At 38.7% G+C, this 23,012-nt stretch overlaps 2 protein-coding genes across 3 annotated transcripts in view; both read right to left on the reverse strand.

The window, feature by feature from the left end:
* Window positions 1-825: 825 nt before the first annotated feature.
* Window positions 826-9,885, reverse strand: terf1 (telomeric repeat binding factor (NIMA-interacting) 1). 2 transcript variants are annotated; one of them, XM_034297847.2, is made up of 10 exons: window positions 9,543-9,885; window positions 7,721-7,816; window positions 5,716-5,843; window positions 5,376-5,462; window positions 4,334-4,483; window positions 4,114-4,208; window positions 3,717-3,755; window positions 3,498-3,595; window positions 2,749-2,819; window positions 826-1,350 (listed from the first exon to the last, which is right to left on the reverse strand). In XM_034297847.2, exons 1-10 carry the CDS (start codon window positions 9,709-9,711, stop codon window positions 1,192-1,194), a joined length of 1,092 nt encoding a protein of 363 aa, XP_034153738.1. In that variant the 5' UTR covers window positions 9,712-9,885; the 3' UTR covers window positions 826-1,191. The 2 variants fall into 2 exon arrangements, with proteins under 2 accessions (XP_034153738.1, XP_026793622.1); XM_026937821.3 differs by having other exon boundaries at window positions 2,749-2,822; window positions 9,543-9,884.
* A 2,952-nt stretch (window positions 9,886-12,837) lies between these two features.
* The window catches only part of kcnb2b (potassium voltage-gated channel subfamily B member 2b), a 108,153-nt gene continuing 97,978 nt past the window's right edge, over window positions 12,838-23,012 (reverse strand). Inside the window, exon 3 of the mRNA XM_026937904.3 lies at window positions 12,838-21,135. Within this exon, the coding sequence (XP_026793705.2) occupies window positions 19,126-21,135 (2,010 nt within the window). The 3' untranslated portion in view covers window positions 12,838-19,125. The remainder of the gene's footprint in view (window positions 21,136-23,012) is intronic.

The following is a 23,012-nucleotide window of genomic DNA, read 5'->3' on the forward strand; positions in this document are numbered from 1 at the left end:
TTCACTTGGATATTGTAGACGTCTACCTAAAATAAAGGGAAATACACAAATACACAGTGCTTGCAAGGAGCTAAAAGAAAGTTGGGAAGAAAGAAAGTTTAAAAAAAGAATAATAAAAATGGCTCAAAGATTGCTAGTATGTTGCTAGGCTGCTGCTGTGGTATTCCAGGTGGTTGCTAGGGTCTTCTTATGGTATGTCTGGGGGTTTGCTAGGGTGTTGCTAGGCAGTTGCTATGGCATCCCTTATGGTTGCTAGGGTGGTGCTAAGCAGTTACTATGGTGTTCCAGGTGGTTTCTACGGTTTTGCTTCTGTGCTGCTATGGTATTCCAGGTGGTTGATAGGGTTATGATAGGTGGTTGCTGTGATGTTGCCAGGCAGTTCCTATTGTATCCCAGGTATTTGCTAGGGTGCTGCTAGGTGGTTGCTATGGTGTTCCAGGTGAGGCGTTCCCTTTTCTCTTTTCACCAAACTTCAATTCTGTTTGAGATATGTGCATATTTAATATGCAGCCTTATTGCATAAGGCAGTCTTTATTTTTCAGAACTACAAAAAAGGGTGCTACTAGGGTTTTGCTATGATATTCCAGGTGGTTGCTAGGGGTGTTGCTAGGCAGTTGTTCTGGTATCCATAGTGCTTACAAAGTTGTTGCTAGGCAGTTACTATGATATTCCAGGTGGTTTCTAGGGTTTTGCTAGTGTGTTGTTATGGTATTCCAGGTGGTTGCTAGGGTGTTCCAGGTATGGTGTTCTCACTGACTGCATCAGAAAGCTACATAATGCATTTACTTTCATAGATTTTCAATTCAGTTAGGTTAGAGACACATGTTCATCCACTCCCGTTTATTTGGAGCATTTTTGTGGAATATTATTTCTGGTACATTGTAAGCTTCAACATTCACTTTTGCATGCTTATATATAATAATAAAAAAAAAAAGAACAGTACAAACATTATTTACACCCGCTCATATTAAACAGTAAAAAAAAATATGTACAATTCTGTAGAGATGCAGACAAAAGTGTCCACATTGAGGCACCTTAAAATGCAACTCACTTTTTTATTTGGAGTTTTATTTCATCTAATAATAAATTTTGAAATGAAAGAATCTGGAGATGGCACAGCATCATTACAGGATCATTAAAGCATCAGTATTACAGAAAAACGTATACATTTAGGGCTCTGTGTTCACGGTTTCAAACCTTTCCGTGTTTCTTTAACGTCCTCCACCTGTCCTTCAGCATGACGCTGGTCCGATCTCTGAAATCAAACTCCTCCAGGATTTTGGACCATTTCCCCTCACCGTGCTTCTTCACTCCTGCCTTCAGGTGCTGGTCCTCTTCGCTGAGCCACTTCTGCAGAGGACGCAAAATAGTATATATACCATACACTATATTACCAAAAGTATTCGGTCACCCATCCAAATGATCAGAATCAGGTGTCCTAATCACTTGGCCTGGCCACAGGTGTATAAAATCAAGCACTTAGGCATGCAGACTGTTTTTACGAACATTTGTGAAAGAATGGGCCGCTCTCAGGAGCTCAGTGAATTCCAGCGTGGAACTGTCATAGGATGCCACCTGTGCAACAAATCCAGTCGTGAAATTTCCTCGCTCCTAAATATTCCACAGTCAACTGTCAGCTTTATCATAACAAAATGGAAGAGTTTGGGAACAACAGCAGCTCAGCCACGAAGTGGTAGGCCACGTAAACTGACGGAGAGGGGTCAGCGGATGCTGAAGCGCATAGTGCAAAGAGGTCGTCGACTTTCTTCACAGTCAATTGCTACAGAGCTCTAAACTTCATGTGACCTTCAGATTAGCCCAAGTACAGTACGCAGAGAGCTTCATGGAATGGGTTTCCATGGCCGAGCAGCTGCATCCAAGCCACACATCACCAAGTGCAATGCAAAGCGTCGGATGCAGTGGTGTAAAGCACACCGCCACTGGACTCTAGAGCAGTGGAGACGCGTTCTCTGGAGTGATGAATCACGCTTTTCCATCTGGCAATCTGATGGACGAGTCTGGGTTTGGAGGTTGCCAGGAGAACGGTACATTTCGGACTGCATTTTGCCGAGTGTGAAATTTGGTGGAGGAGGAATTATGGTGTGGGGTTGTTTTTCAGGAGTTGGGCTTGGCCCCTTAGTTCCAGTGAAAGGAACTTTGAATGCTTCAGGATACCAAAACATTTTGGACAATTCCATGCTCCCAACCTTGTGGGAACAGTTTGGAGCGGGCCCCTTCCTCTTCCAACATGACTGTGCACCAGTGCACAAAGCAAGGTCCATAAAGACATGGATGAGTCTGGTGTGGATGAACTTGACTGGCCTGCACAGAGTCCTGACCTGAACCCGATAGAACACCTTTGGGATGAATTAGAGCGGAGACTGAGAGCCAGGCCTTCTCGACCAACATCAGTGTGTGACCTCACCAATGCGCTTTTGGAAGAATGGTCAAAAATTCCTATAAACACACTCCTCAACCTTGTGGACAGCCTTCCCAGAAGAGTTGAAGCTGTAATAGCTGCAAAAGGTGGACCGACATCATATTGAACCCTATGGGTTAGGAATGGGATGGCACTTAAGTTCATATGTGAGTCAAGACAGGTGACCGAATACTTTTGGTAATATAGTGTATGTGTGAAACCTCTGTAATGTTTATATAATAATCACACTCATATCTTTTCCTCCATTAGAACAGATACCTGTAATCTCAGCAGGATTGAGTATATACGCTGAGTATATAAACCCTTACCTTCTTGGTTCTGTATCTGGAGATGGTGTTTTGCTGTGGTGGTGATGGCACTTTACAACTCCTTCTGGATACTTCTGTACAGAGTGCAAAATAAAAATTCAAAACTTCAGCATTTAAGAACATGGCCATATGGGCCTTTCTCTCTCTCTCCCCGGTCAAAACATTTACATTTTTTTTTTTTTAACCGATTTTACATTTTTCATATAGGCGTTTCACAAACCACTTGCATGAGATAGAAACTGTACTATATGTATATACAGGGTTTTACTTTCACCACCTGGCATTTTCGGCAGAGGGAGGGGGAAGTGAGCTGCCCAGTTTCTACCTCAACTCCAGTTTCTAGCTCAGTGGTAGAATTTGGAGTTCTACCTCAACAGGATCGATCATGCTGTTGGAACGCAGCTGCGCTGACTGGTGCAGGAGAGCAAACAGCATCACTGAAATTATTATAGATGTGGGTCTATATAAGCTTTTCTTTCGCTTTCTCTCTTTTGACTATTTTTAGACTATGGATTTATTCGTAAATCATACACAAGAAATTTGTGAAAATCCTGTAATTTCAGAAAAACGTTCGTATCCTACTCGTGCTCCTAAGTGTGAGTAAATTTACATATAAGAAGACTAACTAATGTAAAGCTCGACTTGATCGACTTTAAATCATATAACTTGCAGGGACTAAAACTACCATCACACACTTGTTATGTCACCATTCACATAAACAACAGGTGGATGAAAATGCAAGTTTGTACTCAATTTGGCTGTTCGGTGAGGAAGACACGGCAGTTTCTTTGTGCTTTCGGGTTTCCAGGGATGAACAGTTTTAGTAGAGAAGAGCTTCTTTTTGGGTCTGTGAGAAACAACATAATAAGAGCGTTACTGAACATGGGAGGTTGCACACAGTCCTGCATTTAAAGCCAATGGTTTTAATAATGTTTTACAATCAAACTTGAATATAACTGAACACTCACCTCAGATTAAGCTCTGACGAAACAACATTTGTCTCAGGCCTTAATACAAAGCAGAAAAGAACACAATTTCAACTAGTTATACACATTGCTCAAATGTATTTCACTGCTTCTTCAAACCATTTTTGCCCAAAGAATGGTTTCAGTTTAACAATTTGGTGACTGAAGCTGACATTTTCCTGGAATAAATGGTTATAATATGAAGCATTAATAAGATTTTCTGAATTCAAGTCCAAAATTATGCTGATTTTCACCTCCTCACTAGTTACTTAAAATACGCTGTGTTGTAAAAATATCTTCAAGTATTGTGATATTATTGACTATTGCCCACTGCCATAGCGCTTTTCTCACTGTACTTTTACTAGGACTAAAAAGCAACTTTTTTGAGAATGTATCCTACTTTACAGGACTGTCTGGTTCTGGGTCCTCACTGTTCTGATCCACGTCGGCCTGCGCGGGTCTCTCCTGACGAACCTGAACCACTTTTAAGGCAGCCTATAAGAGAGGACGTCTCCTCACTCTCATGTAGACATATTTCAAACTGAGGTAAGAGCCATTAGCATACAAACCTCCTACAGGTGGGAGCAAGGTAAAGAGAATCTCCAGATCACATTTAATACCTTAAATAAAAAGTCAGAAGGATGTTTCTCAAGGAATGCGTCCAAGAATGAGTTCACACTCTTCATTAGGTGATTAAAGGAGAACCTCGTTAGGAGCTGATCGTACACATCCTTCTTAGACACAACAGTAGACAGTTTCCTCTGCAGTTTCTGTGAATATTAATAATAATAATAATAATAATAATTAGAAGAAGATGCATAAAAAGAAGAAAAAACAGAGACAGAAGGTTTATTTATTTATTTATAGACAAATAAATAAATAAATAAATAAATAGATAGATAAATACAGAAAAAAGGAATAAAAAAGAAAGGAACAAGAAAGAAAAAAGAGCGAGCATAAGAAAAGTGAAAGAAAGATGGGAGAAAGAAGAATAAGGATAACAATCGAGAAAGAAAGAAAGAAAGAAGAGAAACAGAAAAAAGAGAGAAAGAAGAAAACAAACAAAAGGAAGATAAAATCGAAAAAAAAGCCAGAAAGAATATAAGAAAAAAGGAAAGTGTAGAAAGTGTAAGAAAAGCAAAGCAAAAAACAAATTAAAGATGAAACTAAATAAAAGAAAAAGAGAGAAAAAAGAAAGAAAAAGATTAAATCCAAAACAGAAAGAAAGAAAGAAAGAAAGAAAATATAAAAGAAATAGAAAAAAATAAGAATAATAAGAAAGAAAGAAATGAAAGAGCAAAAGTGTAAGAAAGAAGAAATGACAAGAAAAAGACAGAGAGAGAGAGAGAGAGAAAGGAAAGAAAGAAAGAAGTTATATGTTATGTTATATGTTATTATAACTCCAGTGAGTGTGAGTTTACACGAAGCTGCTGATTGGTCAGCTTCTGTAACGCCCACTATGACATCAGGACATTACTGCAATATCAACATCCCGGTACTAGATACTCATAGTGCATAGTGGAGTCACGTAGTGCACAAAGTGTGATTTGAGACAGAGCGCTACGTTGTCAGTGTAAAATCTGAACATCAGCCCTGAACAGCTGATCAGCTTATTATCTGCTTTCTGTTAACAACACTGAAGTGTAATTAAGAAGAAATTACCTCCGGTAAATCACTCTCTTTCTCCAGCCACTGCAGTGTGTGTGCTGCGAGCTGAGCATTTCCTTTCTCCAAACACACACCAACACACTGGAGTAAAACAACACAGACAAAACACACACCTTATTGCAGCTTTATTTGCCTGTTCAATGGAATTAAAACAAAATGGAGGCGCTTGAGATGTTGAGCAGTGCTTTATGGCAGTTATCATCTCCACTCATGGAGATGTGTATGTGCATATATGTGTGTGTGGGTGTGTGTGTGTGTGTGCATGGTGCCTCACACACCACCGTTATCTGAATGAAGAAAATGGTGTAAACACTGCATAGTGCTGAATCCTGACCTGAATAAATAACAGGTTCTTTATGTTGTCGTATAGTGCAGCGTCGTTTGCGGTGTCCTTTAGACAGTCCCACACCGAGAGAGCCGACATCAGAGGAGTCACTTTGTTATTCAGGTCATAATGCGCATCTGAAAACACAGACACACACAAACACACACACAGACACACAAATTACTGAATAGTTAACTCTTACATTACTTAATTACTGATGTGAATAATCTAATTTAAGACTTTGAAAGACTCGTTTCCTCAGTTAACAACCAGACGATCCTTTCTAACATTTGCAAACGAAAGCTTTTCATTTTGTTCGTATGTTGAAACACGATGCTAGAACTATCGCGTGAACCTCACCACCTGCTGCACTACACACATGACAGATGGAAGCACTATTTTTCTGAATTAATTAGCGAGCATGGATGACACATGATCTTTTTGGAATCAGGAACATGCATGTATGTGGAAACGCTGACAAAACACTGCCATCGTTTGACAATATTACTGCTCGTGGAGTTGAAGGGGTGTAGGCTGCAGTGACGCTGAGGGGCAAAACAAGGAGGCGTGACCAGATATAGGGTTCATCATTACAGGAAAAACAATAAATAAATAAAAAAAAGTCACCTGTTACTGTTAGTCGCTGGCATTAGTATTTAGTCCGTTTTTTTTCCCTGAGTAAATATATATGTACTTAATGTACTTAAGCTATTAGCTGTAACTAGGCTCGTTATAAAAATGAAACCTTATTTCAACAACACATGCATGTGCTTCTGTGCTGAACAGCAGTGGAGATACTTACTGAATTTTTGTATAGCGAGGCAGACCTGATTTCCCTTTCTTAATTTAAGCCCCGGTGATGTTTTGTGAGAGAACACATTCAGGGCTGTAGCTGTTTACTGTGCATGGACAACATAAGCTAAGATGCAACAGACAAAGATCTTTTGTTTCTCTGCTCCACAATCAGACAACATACACTATTAACATTCAAAAATTAAGCTAAAACGATATACATATTATGAGATATGACAAGATTTATTGCTGTAGATTTTAAAGCTGCAGATTGCATGTTCTCTGACAGACATTTAAATCATCCAACTTAAAGGTGCACTTGCCGATTTTTTTTTGCACTTGCCGATCCCTTACTTGTACAAATATCCTAGAAGATATGCAGAACATGATAAAAAAAAAACAACAATGGATTAAGTCTTTGCCTTAGCAAAAGTGTATTACGTCGCTGAGAAAACCCGTTTGTAAAAGACTTCCGGTCCGGAATGCTTGTTTGTTTTGGATCCGCCTACTCTCAGTCATTTTATGGACACTCTTCAGGCCACCATAGATCCTGGGGGCGGAGCTTTGTGAACATGGGTGGGAATCATTGAAATGTCAAACCCACCTAACCGTTAGAGACCTATACTTGAAGACAGGAGGGGAGAGAAAAAAAATTATAAAAAATCGTATGCACCCAATGCACCTTTAATATTCATCGCGATAGAGATACTGGCGAGTCACAGTACTATCGTCAACTGCTTCGAGTCTAAACTCAGGGTTAAACATATAAAGAGAGATTAAACACATTAAACAGACACAACTAATATCTGTAAAGTGAGATTCAGGGACTAAACATAACACCGCAGCTCACAGCTGAAGTGTTGACAAACGTTTTCGTCGAGAGTGCGAACATTTAAAGGTCTGTATTTAATGTGTTTAACTTGTAGCATGCACATTGTTATTACATTACATTAGCTACTACTTTTTAGCCGTGCAGCCAAAACATAAAACTAGGCAGGACATTTAACACTGGGGTTTTTACTTTACATGTGTCGGATATTCTATACTGTGCTGCAAAAGTCACTAAACAGTGAATGAGTGAATAAGCTGTGGTTTTGTTTCTAAATTGCACACACCTAGTGATATTTTATGTGCTTTTACAGACATGTGCACGTCCGTTCTACACTGGAGGTTTTACCCTGGCAGTCAGGTAGAAGTGATAAGGTGGAGAATAAAAAGTCACCCAAGTTTTTGCCGTCCATAATTCTGGAGAGCAAGCAGCAGATGGTTCTCTTCGTTTGCTGATTGTCCTGAAGCTGGTACTCATCATCGATCATCGCTGGAGAAATACAAACAACGTTTTACTTCTACATAAACAGCAGGGACAAATCAGTCTGGTGTAAATATTACTATACATTATCAATCAGGTGCATGATATACTGTAAATACATAATAAACATATAACAGTCCATAAAAAAAGTATAAAAGTCCAGCCTGAAACTGTGTTTATATTGAAATATTTGGACACATTTAATGATTCTGGTGATCAATTCTGGGTTGGTGCTGTATTTTCGTTATCCCTGTGAGGAGATAGTGGTTGTGCTGTGCTGACATCACCAGGTGACATCACTAGCCCGGTTATAATGGAGTTTAATAGGAGAAAAAGTTCAACAATCTCAAATGTAAGAGATAACAGCCAGGTTTTGCTGTTAAAAATATAAGAGCACGAGTTTCTTTTCTCACTCACTATTTTCCAGCAATGTTAAAGAAATCCCATGTAGAGGTAGAAGAAACTGCCAACATTGGGTTCGAAGAATGCAATGCAGCTATGCACAAGGTGGGGGACACCCTGGACGGGGTGCCAACCCATCGCAGGGCACAGTCACACATACACACACTACGGACAATTTGGAAATGCCAGTCAGCCTATAATACATGTCTTTGGACTGAGGGAGGAAACCGAGTACCCGGAGGAAAATCCCAAACACAGGGAGAACATGCAAACGCCGCACACACAGAGTGAAAGTGAGACTCGAACTCCCAACCCCGGAGGTGTGAGGCAACAGTACTAACCCCCACAGTTAAACATATACAGAGAAAATAAACACACTAGGCAGACACAAATAATCTTTAACGTGAGATTCGGGGACAAAACCTTTTTTGTCGAGAGCGCAAACATTAGCTGATTTTGGAAGCTGATCTGTTTTTTTTTTTATTTATTTTTTTTATTTTTTTTTATTTTTAAAACACAGATGAGGAGGTGAGAGAGTGAGAGAGCCGGACAGATTAAAGGATTAAAGCGCTGCTGCATCGCTCTCTTTAGGTAGAGATGGCACCACTTTCATTAGGCAGTCAAATGGCATTGTGGGTAACGGTTAGCAAAGTGAAAATAGACCAACATAGCAATGAAGGAAGTTTAAAAAAAAAAAAAAAAAAAAAAGTCAAGGTGGAATTTCATTACAAAGTAAATCTGGGATGCAGCTGAAGATTACATTTTAATTAATAATAATATGCAAGTTGTTCAGGGTGGAGTTTCTTTTAATGACATGTCCTGAAGCCTGTTTGGCTTTTTCTTATATATGTAGGAGCAATATGCTGCTAATTATTACAATTTTTAACAAATAAATCAAATTTTAGGCATCAAAAGCACAACAGAAGTTAATATTTGGCGTTTTAATTCCCATATACTGACTGTAAACTGTAATTAAATTAACCCACAATATATTGCTGTATGATTGTTATTTAAGACTAAAGATGGGTTTTTATTTGTGGAGACTTACAAATAAATGAAATTAATTAATTAATTAATCAATCAATTAAGAGTTTAATGTTATGTGCTTCATCTGAAGACGTTTAAATTGATCTAAACAGAATTGTTTATTTTCCCGCTCTGTACCAGTAAGTCCCGCCTCCTGCAATGTGATTGGCTAGGAGTTCCTACGCACCACGAATCCGCCAATCTTAGCAAAGAGGAGCAAATCACCTGACCAATGACAGCGCAGGAGGAAGCGGAAAAAGCTGCACTAGTAAACAAACAGAAGCTAGCTTAGCTAATTTAGACTTACCTTCAAACACTTTTAAAGTTTTGCTAAACTTCTCAGCGTTTTGCTCTCTGTAGTAGCGACACAATGTCAGGAAGCTGAAGTCAATCATCCACGACTTAGCAACACTTTCTACCTCACAAATGTTCACTTTAGCGACTGTTGTGCTGGATATAACCGCCTGGTTTTCCATAATGAGAGCCGTGTACAGGTTCCTACGGCAGGAACAACAAGCAGTGCAGGTTCAGTTTCTGTGTGTGTGTGTGTGTGTGTGTGTGTGAAACTGAGAAAATAAACTCAAATGAACGAAAGTCTTCTTCTTCTTCTTCTTCTGCTGCTGCTGCTGCTTCTTTTTCTTCTTCTTCTTCGTCTTTTTAGATGCGCTTACTGCCACCAACTGGACTATACAATGAATAACAAACACAGGTAAAGGTGCAATAGTCAATATTTTTGATTTCTTGTACAAATTATGTAGAAATTATGTAGAAATTCTAACAATAATAATAATAATTAAAAAAAAAAAAAACAGTTTGGAAACCTGTCATTTGTTTGTATTGGGATTGGCCTCTTGTCAGTCATTTTCTAGACACGCCCCTTCGCATCCTCATAAATCATTACGAAGAGAAGTTGCATGTTTATAGAGTTGTAACTTGGCTTTCAAGCAGTTGAATGTTTTGAGAGCGCTTGAAAGTGATGTCAGGACAGTATTTGCTAATGGTAACTCCAGTTAAACCACAAAAAGTTTGGGTACGTGGGTGGAAATGTGGGCGGGGTCAATGAGTGAAAAAAAAGTCATAATATTATTCAGCGCCACAAATTTACCCATTAGAGACCTATTTTTCCACAAATCTTACCTAATGCACCTTTAACAATATATTTTAGATAATTTGGTTTATGTGGGAAAAACTTTACTATGTTAAAATTAAAATAGAGCCATAACTATTGCACTCTTTTTAAATAAATAAATTCAATAATAATAATAATAATAATAATAATAATAATCAAACGGGATTTTATAAATTGTTTTATAAAAACGAATAGTTTAATTACCTCTAAACGATTTTATTATTATTATTATTATTATTATTATTATTATTATTATTATTATTTCTACGATTTTTGTCATCGAGATAAAAACTGTTAGTCCAAATGGCCACCAGGTGGCAGTGATCACCGCTGGTATCTAGGCAACGCCGTGACGCACTTCTGCCTCGGAAGGCTGCGTCCCAAACCATACACTATATTGCCAGAAGTTTTGGGACGTCTGCCTTTACATGCACATGAACTTTAATGACATCCCATTCTTAACCCGTAGGGTTTAATATGGAGTTGGCCCACCCTTAGCAGCTATAACAGCTTCAACTTTTCTGGGAAGGCTTTCCACAAGGTTTAGGAGTGTGTTTATGGGAATTTTTGACCATTCTTCTAGAAACGCATTTGTGAGGTCAGGCACTGATGTTGGACGAGAAGGCCTGGCTCTCAGTCTCCGCTCTAATTCATCCCAAAGGTGTTCTATCGGGTTCAGGTCAGGACCCTGTGTAGGCCAGTCAAGTTCCTCCACACCAAACTCGCTCAACCATGTCTTTATGGACCTTGCTTTGTGCACTGGTGCACAGTCATGTTGGAAGAGGAAGGGGCCCGCTCCAAACTGTTCCCACAAGGTTGGGAGCATGGAATTGTCCAAAATGTCTTGGTATGCTGAAGCATTAAGAGTTCCTTTCACTGGAACTAAGGGGCCAAGCCCAACCCCTGAAAAACAACCCCACACCATAATCCCACCTCCACCAAACTTTACACTTGGCACAATGCAGTCAGGCAAGTACCGTTCTCCTGGCAACCTCCAAACCCAGACTCGTCCATCAGATTGCCAGACAGAGAAGCGTGATTCACCACTCCAGAGAACGCGTCTCCACTGCTCTAGAGTCCGGTGGCGGCGTGCTTTACACCACTGCATCCGACGCTTTGCATTGCACTTGGTAATGTAAGGCTTGGATGCAGCTGCTCGGCCATGGAAACCCATTCCATGAAGCTCTCTACGCACTGTTCTTGAGCTAATCTGAAGGTCACATGAAGTTTGGAGGTCTGCAGCTATTGACTCTGCAGAAAGTTGGCGACTTCTGCGCACTGTGTGCCTCAGCATGTGCTGACCCCGCTCTGTGATTTTACATGGCCTACCACTTCGTGGCTGAGTTGCTGTTGCTCCCAATTGCTTCCACTTTGTTATAATACCACTAACAGTTGACCGTGGAATATTTAGTAGTGAGGAAATTTCAAGAATGGACTTACTGCACAGGTGGCAACCTATCACGGTACCACGCTTGAATTCACTGAGCTCCTGAGAGCGACCCATTCTTTCACAAATGTTTGTAGAAGCAGTCTGCATGCCTAGGTGCTTGATTTTATACACCCGTGGCCATGGAAGTTAGTGGAACACCTGAATTCAATGATTTAGAGGGGTGTGCTAATACTTTTGGCAATATAGTGTATCTTAACCCTCTTCGGTTCAGTTCCGGTCAAAGTGACCCGCTTTGAAGTGGAGTAATATTAGAGGACTAAATTACAAATAAAAATCTTTTATACTACGAAACATTGCTATTATATTATAGTTTGTATTATGTATTATTTGTATTATTCCACCTTTATGTTATGTATATATATACTATTCGAATTTTAATGTATATATTATTTCACTTTAAAAAAAAAGATTATTCCACTTTTGTTATGCATTATTATTCCATGTGTATATAATATATTATTTAACTTTTATTTTACAAAAATATTTTTCCACTTTTATTATGTATTATTTCATTTTTATTTTATTTATTATTCCACTTCTAATTTATATATAATTCCTATTCTAATTTATATATTATTTCATTTTTATTCTATTTATTCTACCTGGCAGGAAGTGAGGAAGAGTCAGTTTTAATGGCAGGAAGTGAGACAGAATCAGTTTTAGTAGACACTCATGAAGAGAATTGCAAAAACCCTCGTTACACAGAGTTAAACACTCCAAATGCAAAGTGTACCTTCTGCGTCAAATGGCCTGTTTTGAATTGTTGTACAGTGTTTCCATATGGCAACATAATCCCCAAAAATACCCCTAAAAATTAAAATAAACATTTTGAAAATTTTTATTTTTAAGTCATCGGAAGTGATATAATGCAATATAAGATTTTTTTTCCCAATAGAGGGATAAGCAGGAGGACACACCCACACACACACACACACACACACACACACACACACACACACACACACACACACACACAGAGCACAGCACAGTGAGTTATATACATATTTATTCTTTATTCTGCATATGCTTAGGACAGACGTAACAAGGAACACCGCTCTCTAACGTACAGAAACGTCGACACACACATACCATAACAAAGTGATCATGAGTCCAACATGCTGATGTGTGCAGAGACATGGACTGTCTACAGCAAACGCTTCACCCAAACAAATCAACACCAATCCCAAAAAGAGGCAGAACCAATAAGAAAAGGATTCTACACAGACCAACATTTCTTTCAATGCAAAATAAAAACACACATTTATCATCATGGCTTAAGAGTTTCACAAAATAAATAAGTGATGAAAAAACATGCATTAGCTCACAGATCCCTGGTTATCTGCTATTCTCTTAATCCTAAGAAATCGTAAAAACGGGAGGAGTTTTTACATTAAGAGTTGAACGCTTTGAAAGACGTGTCATCTCATTTTGGAAAATAAAATTTTGAAGAGAACGTTACAGTATCACAGTGAGCTCTTTCTTTAGTTTTCTCTCGTAAAAAACATCAAAAGAAGGTACAGTTAATGAAATCAGAAATAAAATAGGATTAGGAAATGAAATGCTCAGTGTTTGAAATGGCACAGTGATACAATACAGGGCTGAGATAATATCATTTTTATACCGTGATAATGAAACAGTTGCACTATAGCAGTAAAGATAATAACGTCACACATCAGCATTGTTTTCAGGTCCTGGGCTGCGTCCCAAATTCCACCCTACTATATAAGAGTACGTGCAAAGCATTCACAATGTAACTTTCCTGGTTAACTTGGTAACGCCATGTGGCTACATCCCAAACCGCCACACTTACTATTACTACATATTTAAAATAGGATTGTGACGATATGTCAGTATGAATGATATATCACGATAACTGTATCTGATATAGCGTTAGTGTTATGCTACGGAAGCACAGATAATAAGGTTATGTTATTAGGCCAGATGATTAGCATACATTATTGTTATGCACACAATAGATGGTCACTTTATAGGGACCATCAAAACAGTGTGTGAATCCATATGTGATGATCCAAAACCTGCTCCTACAAATGTTAGAGGCAAAAAAATGTTAGTATCACATTTAGAAAGGGAGATTTTTGAGCAGCTATCATTTCTGCTCACTATTAATACCTTAACATACACTATCTGAACATTTTTTGCTACTTGATAATGAAGGAACATCTGGTCAATATACATTATTTGTCCTAAGGGCGCGCTAACATTTGCATTCACTCGTAAATCTTATACGAATTATTATTAAGAGGTTATATTGAGGCGTGTACCAATAATTAGTTATATATCATGTACGCTTCAAAAGACAATAACTACCCCTGTGCTTGCTTTCCCCTTGGAAGGAGGCGGCCTAGGTAGGCGGCATTTTGGGCAGTGAGTTGAAGTGTGTTCCATAAGGAAAGCTGGTCATTTATTTTAAAAAAAAAGGATGTTTTGGATGTATCATTCTCGGAGAAGGTATTTTCCTAATTATCAGAACTAGCGCTGCGATTTAAATTTTTTTTTACTATAAATAAATGTTTAGTAACTAACGTGAATGGGAGTGTTAACAGGGCTTACACTGGGACCAGGGATGTGGAGGAGCTCGGCTTTAACCTGTAACCATACGTCAGGCGCGATCAAATCATTAACCTGGGTGGCTAGCACAAATAGATTTCATGTTTTAGTTGTTATTCATAGTTATCCAGGTTTAACAACCAGAAAAAGAAAAACATCCTACTTGTTATTCACTTTCAGAAAGCTTTGTGAGTTTTCTTTTGGTTATGTAGCTATGTTTAAACGTAACGCGCTTCACAGTGGCGTGATGCACCTCGATGCGTAATCTCAACCACCTGCTGCACCACACTCATCGGCCGACACGTGATCTGGTTAATGTTTTTTTTTACTGCGCATTTTATTTAGCGTGCGTGGATGAAATACATGGAAGGCATATACAGAGGTATGTGGAAACAATGAATTCAAGCAAGATAAAGTCCTGCTCACTACATATTTTGAATGCGCAGCTTTTAAATTTCCATCCTAGCACAGTCATAACATATGCGCAGGTTGATTCAGTGTTTTAAAAACAACAACAACAACAAAAAAAAAAAACGTGGTTTTCTCATCCACACAGAAAACAGTGAAAGAGAGAGTTGTAAAATTTCTCCAGCTTGAAGAGTGTTTTCGAAAAGCTTTGTTTTTAGTGATCCAAAATGCGTTTTCATGTTTCCAAAATGCAAAGAACAAAATACGTTTTAAAAATATTATGTTTCCGGGCAAGCAAAACACGGGACTGGTGCTTTCACTTGCCTGGTGCATGACCTAATAACATGATGGTTTGTCCACCCAAGGAGATGAATATTCATACATAATATACTGTAATTACGAATATTAAAGAGTTAAAGTGTTTCCATGGGATGTACTGATAAATATTTATGATATACATTAATAGTGAATATTCAAAATTAATATATTTCCATGTGTCATGATTATGATGTCTATGGCCTTATGTTTTAATGTTTCCCTCTCTGCCAAGACATAAACACGTACCTTTTTAACAAGCGACCTAAATGACATCATTATCTGTAAATAAGGAAAAACACACACTAGTTGTACGTTTGTTTTGTAGAAAACCTGAGAACTCATAGATTATTTCTTATTATCTCTCACTGAAAGACCTGATTTTTTCCTATAAAAAGTAGTTTGGTTTTTTTTTCTGTACAGTGCTGTATGAACAAAAAAATGATTAGCCTTTCCATAAATAATGTGATTTATTTACGAACAGGCGAGCGTCATTTCAACCAGGAAAACGGTTTAGAAAAAATAGAAGTATCGACAGTGTTCGTTCACAAAAACATAAAATACTTCGCCTGTGGCCGTTTTAGATCATTCTCACCTTTTAACTTTATTTTTACATGAATAAAAAGGCCCATATTTGCTGATTTGAAGATAATTTATATCTGAGTCACACTGATGTAAAATCTTATTTTTGACCTGTAGTAACACTGTTTTTTTTAAATAGTAAAGATATATATTTGTAAAATACACGTGTATTTATCAGCCTGTACATTAAACTGTAAAATAAAGTGCAGTTTTTTTTCTTGGCCTGCATAGATTTGCAGTATGACAGTATTGCACTTTCCCTCCATTCACTAAAAACCTTTTAAAATTCATCTTTCTTTTTACACAAGCCTCAAAAAATATGAGTTTTAAAGTTCAATTAAACATGATGAAAATACATATGACATACAGCAACATTTGAATAAAGGCAACATGACACAATAGAAAATGAAATTTCTAAAGTAATCTGGGGTTAGATTCAAATGAAATCATTTTAATCCACATGGTGATGATGATTACACTAAAAAATAAAACAAAAACAAGATGTTTCCATCGATACGGTGCTGGAGCGTTCCAATTCTCTTTTTAACGCACTTTTTGTCCACTTCCCCTTTTGGCTGTTTTAAAATTCCATTAATTTGTTAGCTTGTGTGAAGTTGTTTAGAAGAGAATTAGATGAGGGATCCAAATGACATCACTGTAGACATCAGGAACACAATTTACCCAGAAGACCTTGCACCAGTCTTCAAAATGGCGCTGTTGAATGAAGCTGTAAACAAGAGCTTAAAATGATTTTCCTCCACTATTTAGCACGCTAGAACCTCGTGTGACGTGGGTCTGACTAACTGCAAATCACTAGGGGAAGTCAACAAGTGTGCATTGAAAACAGCATTGAACCACAGACTGGAACAGAAGAACCGACGGATTGGAGGACATTTAGTTGCCATGACAACAAAGTTGTTTGCATGAAATTATACATGAATACAAGATGATTACGTGAATATTACGTTTGAAACAGAGTGAAATCAGTGTCACAATTTGTGGTCTGAGGAAGAAACACTTTACTGGCAATTAACAAATTGAGGGGGAGCTACACTGCTAATGCTAATGCTAACTGAATCATAATGAATATAAACAATCGAAGCATGTAGCTGTCTGTATGGTTGTGTGAGAGCTCGTCAGCTATGGCAATATCTGTTTGCTGTGTAGACAATAAAATTAAGAAATGTTCAAACAAATCAAAGAACAACCACATGAAATGATGGCATGGCTTGGCTCTCAAACATAGCCTGCTTCTTAAACAGGTTCATTGGAGAACTGAACCACAACCAGCTCCGGCCTGTCGATAGAAAAGTGGCGTGAGTGTAATTTAGAAATGCAACAATTTTTGGAAGCATAATTCTGTGTAATTCTATGTTGAAAATGGAGTTGAATATTTAAAATTTTAATTTTAAAATATGGCTTTTTGGTCCTAATGTTTATTATTATTATTATTATTAATAATAATAATACTAATAATGATGAAATAAAAATAAGATTTAATGACCAGAACATACACTAACAGACTTTAATAGGAACACCTGTACACCTGCATATTCATGCAATTACCCCATCATGATGCTGCAGCGGAATGCATAAATTCATGCAGATACAGATCAAGAGCATTAGTTAATGTTCACATTAAATATCAGAATAAGAAAAAAAATGTGTTCTCGGTGACTTTGACCATGACATGGTTGTTGTTGCCAAACAGGTGGGTTTGACCATTTCAGAAACTGTTAATCTCCTGGGATTTTCACACGCAACTGTCTCTAGAATTTACACAGAATGGCGTGAAAAACGAAAAACATCCAGTGAGCAGTATCTCTAAAGATGGAAATCATGTGTTGATTAGAGAGATCAGAGATAAATCAAAACTGGTAAGTCAAATTATCACTCTTTCCAACTGTGGTGAGCAGGAAAGCATCTCAAAACACACAACACGTCGATGGGCTACAACAGCAGAAGGCCATATCAGGTTACACTCCTGTCAGCCAAGAACAGGACTCTGAGGCTACAGTGGACACAAACTCGCCCAAACTGAACAGTTGAAGATTGGGAAAAAACAACCCATGTTGTTCAAATCTTCAGCTGTCCAGTTTCAGTAAGCCTCAGCCCACCTCAAGGTTCAGCATGTTGTGTATTCTGAGATACTTTTCTGCTCATCATGGTTGTAAAGAGTAGTTAACGTAGCCTTTCTGTCAGTTCGAACCAGTCTGGCCATTCTCCCCGATCTCTGTGCACAGACCTACTTTTTTTTTTTCTGCACCATTCTGTGTAACCTCTAGAGACTGTTGTGTGTGAAAATCCCAGGAGATCAGCAGTTTCTAAAATACTCAACCAATCCAACTGGCACCAACAACCATGCCATGGTCAAAGTCACTCAGATCACATTTTTCCCCATTCTGATGTTTGATGGGAAGACCTGGATCTGTGCGATGTTATGCATTGCGCTGGTGCTGTATGATTGGTGGAATGGATAGTTGCATGAATGTGCAGGTGTACAGGTGTTCCTAATAAAGTGGACAGTGAGTGAGTTTAGATTCAGACCTCTTGTCAAGACATAAAGGATTGGTTATCAAAACTAATTAAAAGTAGCCATCTGTATACTAAAGAATTTCTACTAGCTGCTCACTGTTATGCTAGCTGCTATATCTAGAAAAGCTAGCTAGCATAAATGAATGGAAAATGAGAACGCGTGAGATGTAAAGACTTCGAGTTACATTGCCACTGTATCATGCTGACGTTTAGCGTTTCTTGCTAAAAATTGTCTGTCAAACATTATCATTATACACATTCAAAAGCTGACTTAAGCTAGCTGCCTGGTGTGGTAGCATAACATTCATTAATATCCAAAACTAGCTAGCTGGCTAAGTAAGAAAATGTGCTCATATAAATATTTATGAACCAGTGTGACAGTTAATTTCTGGTCATTAAATCTGAAATTAACTCAAATTGCAAATTACCAGTCAAAATGTTGTTGACATCACAGACTATACTCTTCAAAAAAACAAAAAATCAGACAGCTCTGTCATGGTACACATTGCATTACTGTGTAATGATATGTTTCAGTATGTTGCTGTTTTGCAACCTTTCAGTCTTTGAAGCACGGTATTTAAATAAATAAGTTGGATTTGAATTTCTTTTGTCCTCTGTGACTATGTGCATCATTCAGTCCTCAGTGTATTTACAGTGAAGCGCTTTCAGCAGACTAAGCACCGTAAACATAAGTTTTAAATGCATGCTCTTTCCGTCCCTCTGCACTTTCTTGAATCAGCAGGATCGTGATTTTTTTTTTAGATAAATACGTTCTTTTTCCATGAAGACTGGTTTAATATTTCCTGCAGACAATGCCACAAATATAATGACCTTTTCATTTTCATGCCATGCAAAAATATCTTTCGTAACACCTCCATGCCTCTTTTTTCATCTTCCAGTGTTTCACATGCTAGTTTGCGAAATATCCCCCTCTCCCGGCATGAGATGAATCTCTGGCGTAAACATGTGATTCTCTACTTTGTGTCCACTTTGGTTGCTTTCGGTTTTTCCCTCTGCATTGTCACCTACTCCGTCCTGAGTGCAGTTTTGTGCAGTAAATTTGGGTGAAGGAACCGAAGTGCCAGCAATGTCCTCCTCCATGGATGCTCGCTTATGTTCCTCAAGGAGTGATAAAGTCTCATTTGGATGGAAATCTTCGACCGGAAGCTTTGGAGAAAGGACTAGTCCTTGTTCTGGGATTCTAGCTAGCGTTACTGATTCAGGAAAAAGTGGAGAGCACTCTTGCTCCGGTGAGTCGTCGTCTTCCAGAAGACTGATGCTGAGATCCTGAGCAGAGAAAGTGCTTGGAGGCGTCAAAGGAGCGTCATCTGTACTTTCTAGAAAATTTACTGTCATGTCTGGGTTAGTGCTTTGAATTAAAAATGTGGTGTTGTCCACAGTACACTCTTCATCTTCCTTATATGTTAAGTGACCACTAGGTGCATCAAACTGGGTTATCTGTTCAGGACTAATTTGGAACGTGTCCAATATTGTCTCAACTGGATTATCACTTTCCACCAAACTTGTGGTGTTCTCCTCAAAGCACTCATCATCTTCTTTGGATGCTACTTGGCTAACTTGTTTTTCAGACCTGTAATCACACTGTTCACCCTCTTCTGGAATGACTTGGGACTTATCTGATGGAGAGTTCTTGTCCCAAATTGGAGGCACTTCAGTCTGACTTTGCTCAAGCTGAGCTGCTGTGTTAGAAGGAGGGATCAACTGGTTGCCTTCTCTGAGTTCAGCAGTGCAGCTTGCAAAGCTGTCAATGCTCGCCATCTGTGGTACATCTGAAACAGGTCTATTCCGTTGTCGATCAGATTTAGCATTCTGTCCTTCCTGCTTTGGCCCGGCAGCATTCTGATTTTTGTCAAGATCTGATAACGATCGTGCCTTGCTCATCTGGTTGTACATTTCTTCTAGTTTTTGAACGTTAAGATGCTGTGGGCTTGAGCTTTTAAAACACTCCCGTGATCCAATCTTTCTATCAAATGGTCTTAAACTGGCATCCGAGGAAGCACGCTTCGGAGTTCCCCACCTGCTTGGAGACAGGTGATTATCGAAGGAAGGTTTGTCTTCACTCTCCACCACGATGTCCATTAACTCCATGCTCCTGGCAAAGGCGTCTTTCAGGTTCATCGAGACAATGCTGCCGTTCCTCTTCGCTCGCTCTAAGGCCTCTCGTCTCTTGATGGCTTTCTCCTGACGCTTTTGCTCCTTGTAGAACTCTGAGAAGTTGTTGACAATGATGGGAATTGGTAACGCGATCACCAACACTCCTGCGATGCAGCAAAGCCCACCTACTATTTTACCAAGCAGTGTCTGTGGATAGATATCTCCATATCCAACGGTCGTCATAGTGATAGTGGCCCACCAAAATGAAGCTGGTATACTTGTGAATTTTGTTGCGTCTTCATCTTTCTCTGCAAAAAACACCAAGCTTGAGAATATCATAATTCCCATTGCTAAAAACAGTATGAGCAGGCCAAGCTCATTGTAGCTCCGCCTCAGCGTAAAGCCAAGCGACTGGAGTCCAGTTGAATGTCTTGCCAGCTTAAGGATCCTTAAGATTCTCATGATGCGGAAAATCTGCACCACGCGCCGCACGTTCTGGAACTGCAGCACGCTCTTGTTTGACTCGGTCAGAAATATAGTAACGTAGTAAGGTAAGATGGCTAAAAAGTCGATTACATTTAGAGGTCCTTTGAAGAATTTCCACTTGTTGGGTGAAGATAGGAAGCGCAGCAGGTACTCCATGGTGAACCAGGCGATGCATACGGCCTCGATGTGTGCCAGCTGAGGGTTATCATTTGCATGACCAAGCTCATCTATCACCTGGAGCTCAGGTAGAGTGTTTAGGGACAAGGCGATGGTGGAAAGGATGATAAAGAGGATGGAGATGATGGCCAAGATCTGCAGAGAGAAAGAAAGAAAAGAGTATCAATTTTAAGTGTTATAAAACTATACTATCCCAGTGGCCATAGCATTATTTATTATTACACACAGTTCTGTGATTTTCTGGCCCATAAAAGCCTCGAGCACCTCAATGCCCTTATTGATCAGTGTGTATTAGATCCATACTTGTAAAATCACTTCCTACTTCACTTCCTGCCTCATCCTTAATAATGAAGGACTAGTATATTCAAAACTAACCTCTGATCAAACTATTAAACCTGCCAGAGGTTTAGGAGCAGCAATAAATGATTGGATTTTCTATTTTTCAATTTTCTATTTCTATTAAAGTATTGCTTTGTTTTTTAAGCCGTGGATAAGGATTTGTTTAAATGCTTCTTGTTTACACAGCTGAAGATACGTAATGTCTGTCTTATCTGTATGCATTGTGTTTTTGTATACTAAGTATAATAACACCCACCTGAACCATATTAATTAATTTTTTTTTATAGTTTTTGGAGTCGTGTAGTGGATGATTACGTTATTATTTTTACATTATTACATTCTGTCTGACTCTCAGTGGGTGATATGGCTGCGGGTAAAATATCTGATGTAATAGTTTTTCTTTGCAAATATTGATTTTTGCCAAGTATGATGCCCCTACATTAATGATTGATTTCCTGTGGTGAAATTCAATTCCACTAAAGGAGGCATGCAACAAAATTTCAGGTTTGGTTAAGGTTAAGTTCAACAACAAATTGTGATTTCTTAGGATAAGTTGAAATATTTATGCATTGCATTGTTATTGTGTAGTCCCTTCAGGCAAGGTGGAATATGTTACAATTGTATGTTAACTTATTGTCATCTAGCCAGAAGTATTTTTGATATTTATCATGGTTACATTCTTAGTATACAGAGCATTGGTTTAGAATTGTGATTACATTTCAGACTGAATCTATAGTATATAGCCAAAAGTTTGTGGACACAAGAACATGTGCTTTTTGAACATCCCATTCCAGATTTAGTCCAATTTTGGTGTTATAATAACCTCCACTCTTCTGGGAAGGCCTTCCATTAGATTTTTGAGCATGGCTGTGGGGATTTGTGCTCATTCAGCCACAAGAGCATTAGTGAGGTCAGGCACTGATGTTGGGTGAGGAGGTCTGGGGTGCAATCGGCATTCCAGTTCATCTCAAAGGTGTTCAGTGGGGTTGAGGTCAGGGCTCTGTGCAGGACACTCGAGTTCTTCCTCTCGAACCTTGGCAAACCATGGACTTTACTTTTTGCACAGGGGCATTGTCACGCTGGAACAGGTTTGGACCCTTTAGTTCCAGTGAAGGAAACTGTAATGCTACAGCAAACAAAGACATACTCTACAACTGAGTGCTTTCAACTTTGTGGCAACAGTTTGGGGAAGAAGCACATATGGGTGTGATGATCAGGTGTCCAAAAACTTTTGCCCATATGCTATGCCTACACCTAAATCTAACCCTAACCATAACTTCAGTACCTGAAAGGAAACCTTTTGGCCAATTTAATATTTCTCATGGGGACCAGCCAAATGTTCTCAGAACTGGTATTATTGAGATATTTTATCCTTGTGTGGACATTTGGTCCCCACCAAGATATAAAAACATGACTACAGAGAGAGAGAGAGGAGAGAGAGAGAGAGAGAGAGTCTGATTTGTGCTATGTGACTATGTTTCCATTGCAGGAATAATGTAAATTAAGGCATGTTTCCAATGCAGGACCTTTTTTAGAAACTCAGGAACTGTATGCACATTTCTGCTGGAGGAACCATGGATAAGTTTATTTTCTGATTAAAAGTCCATTCTTTTCTACAGCCTAATAACTATTGGAGGCAGAGCTTGTTGTAACCTTCACAATAAGACTGACCC

This window comes from Pangasianodon hypophthalmus, chromosome 22, assembly GCF_027358585.1.
Source record: "Pangasianodon hypophthalmus isolate fPanHyp1 chromosome 22, fPanHyp1.pri, whole genome shotgun sequence".
In the NCBI taxonomy this organism is placed as follows: Eukaryota; Metazoa; Chordata; class Actinopteri; order Siluriformes; family Pangasiidae; genus Pangasianodon; species Pangasianodon hypophthalmus.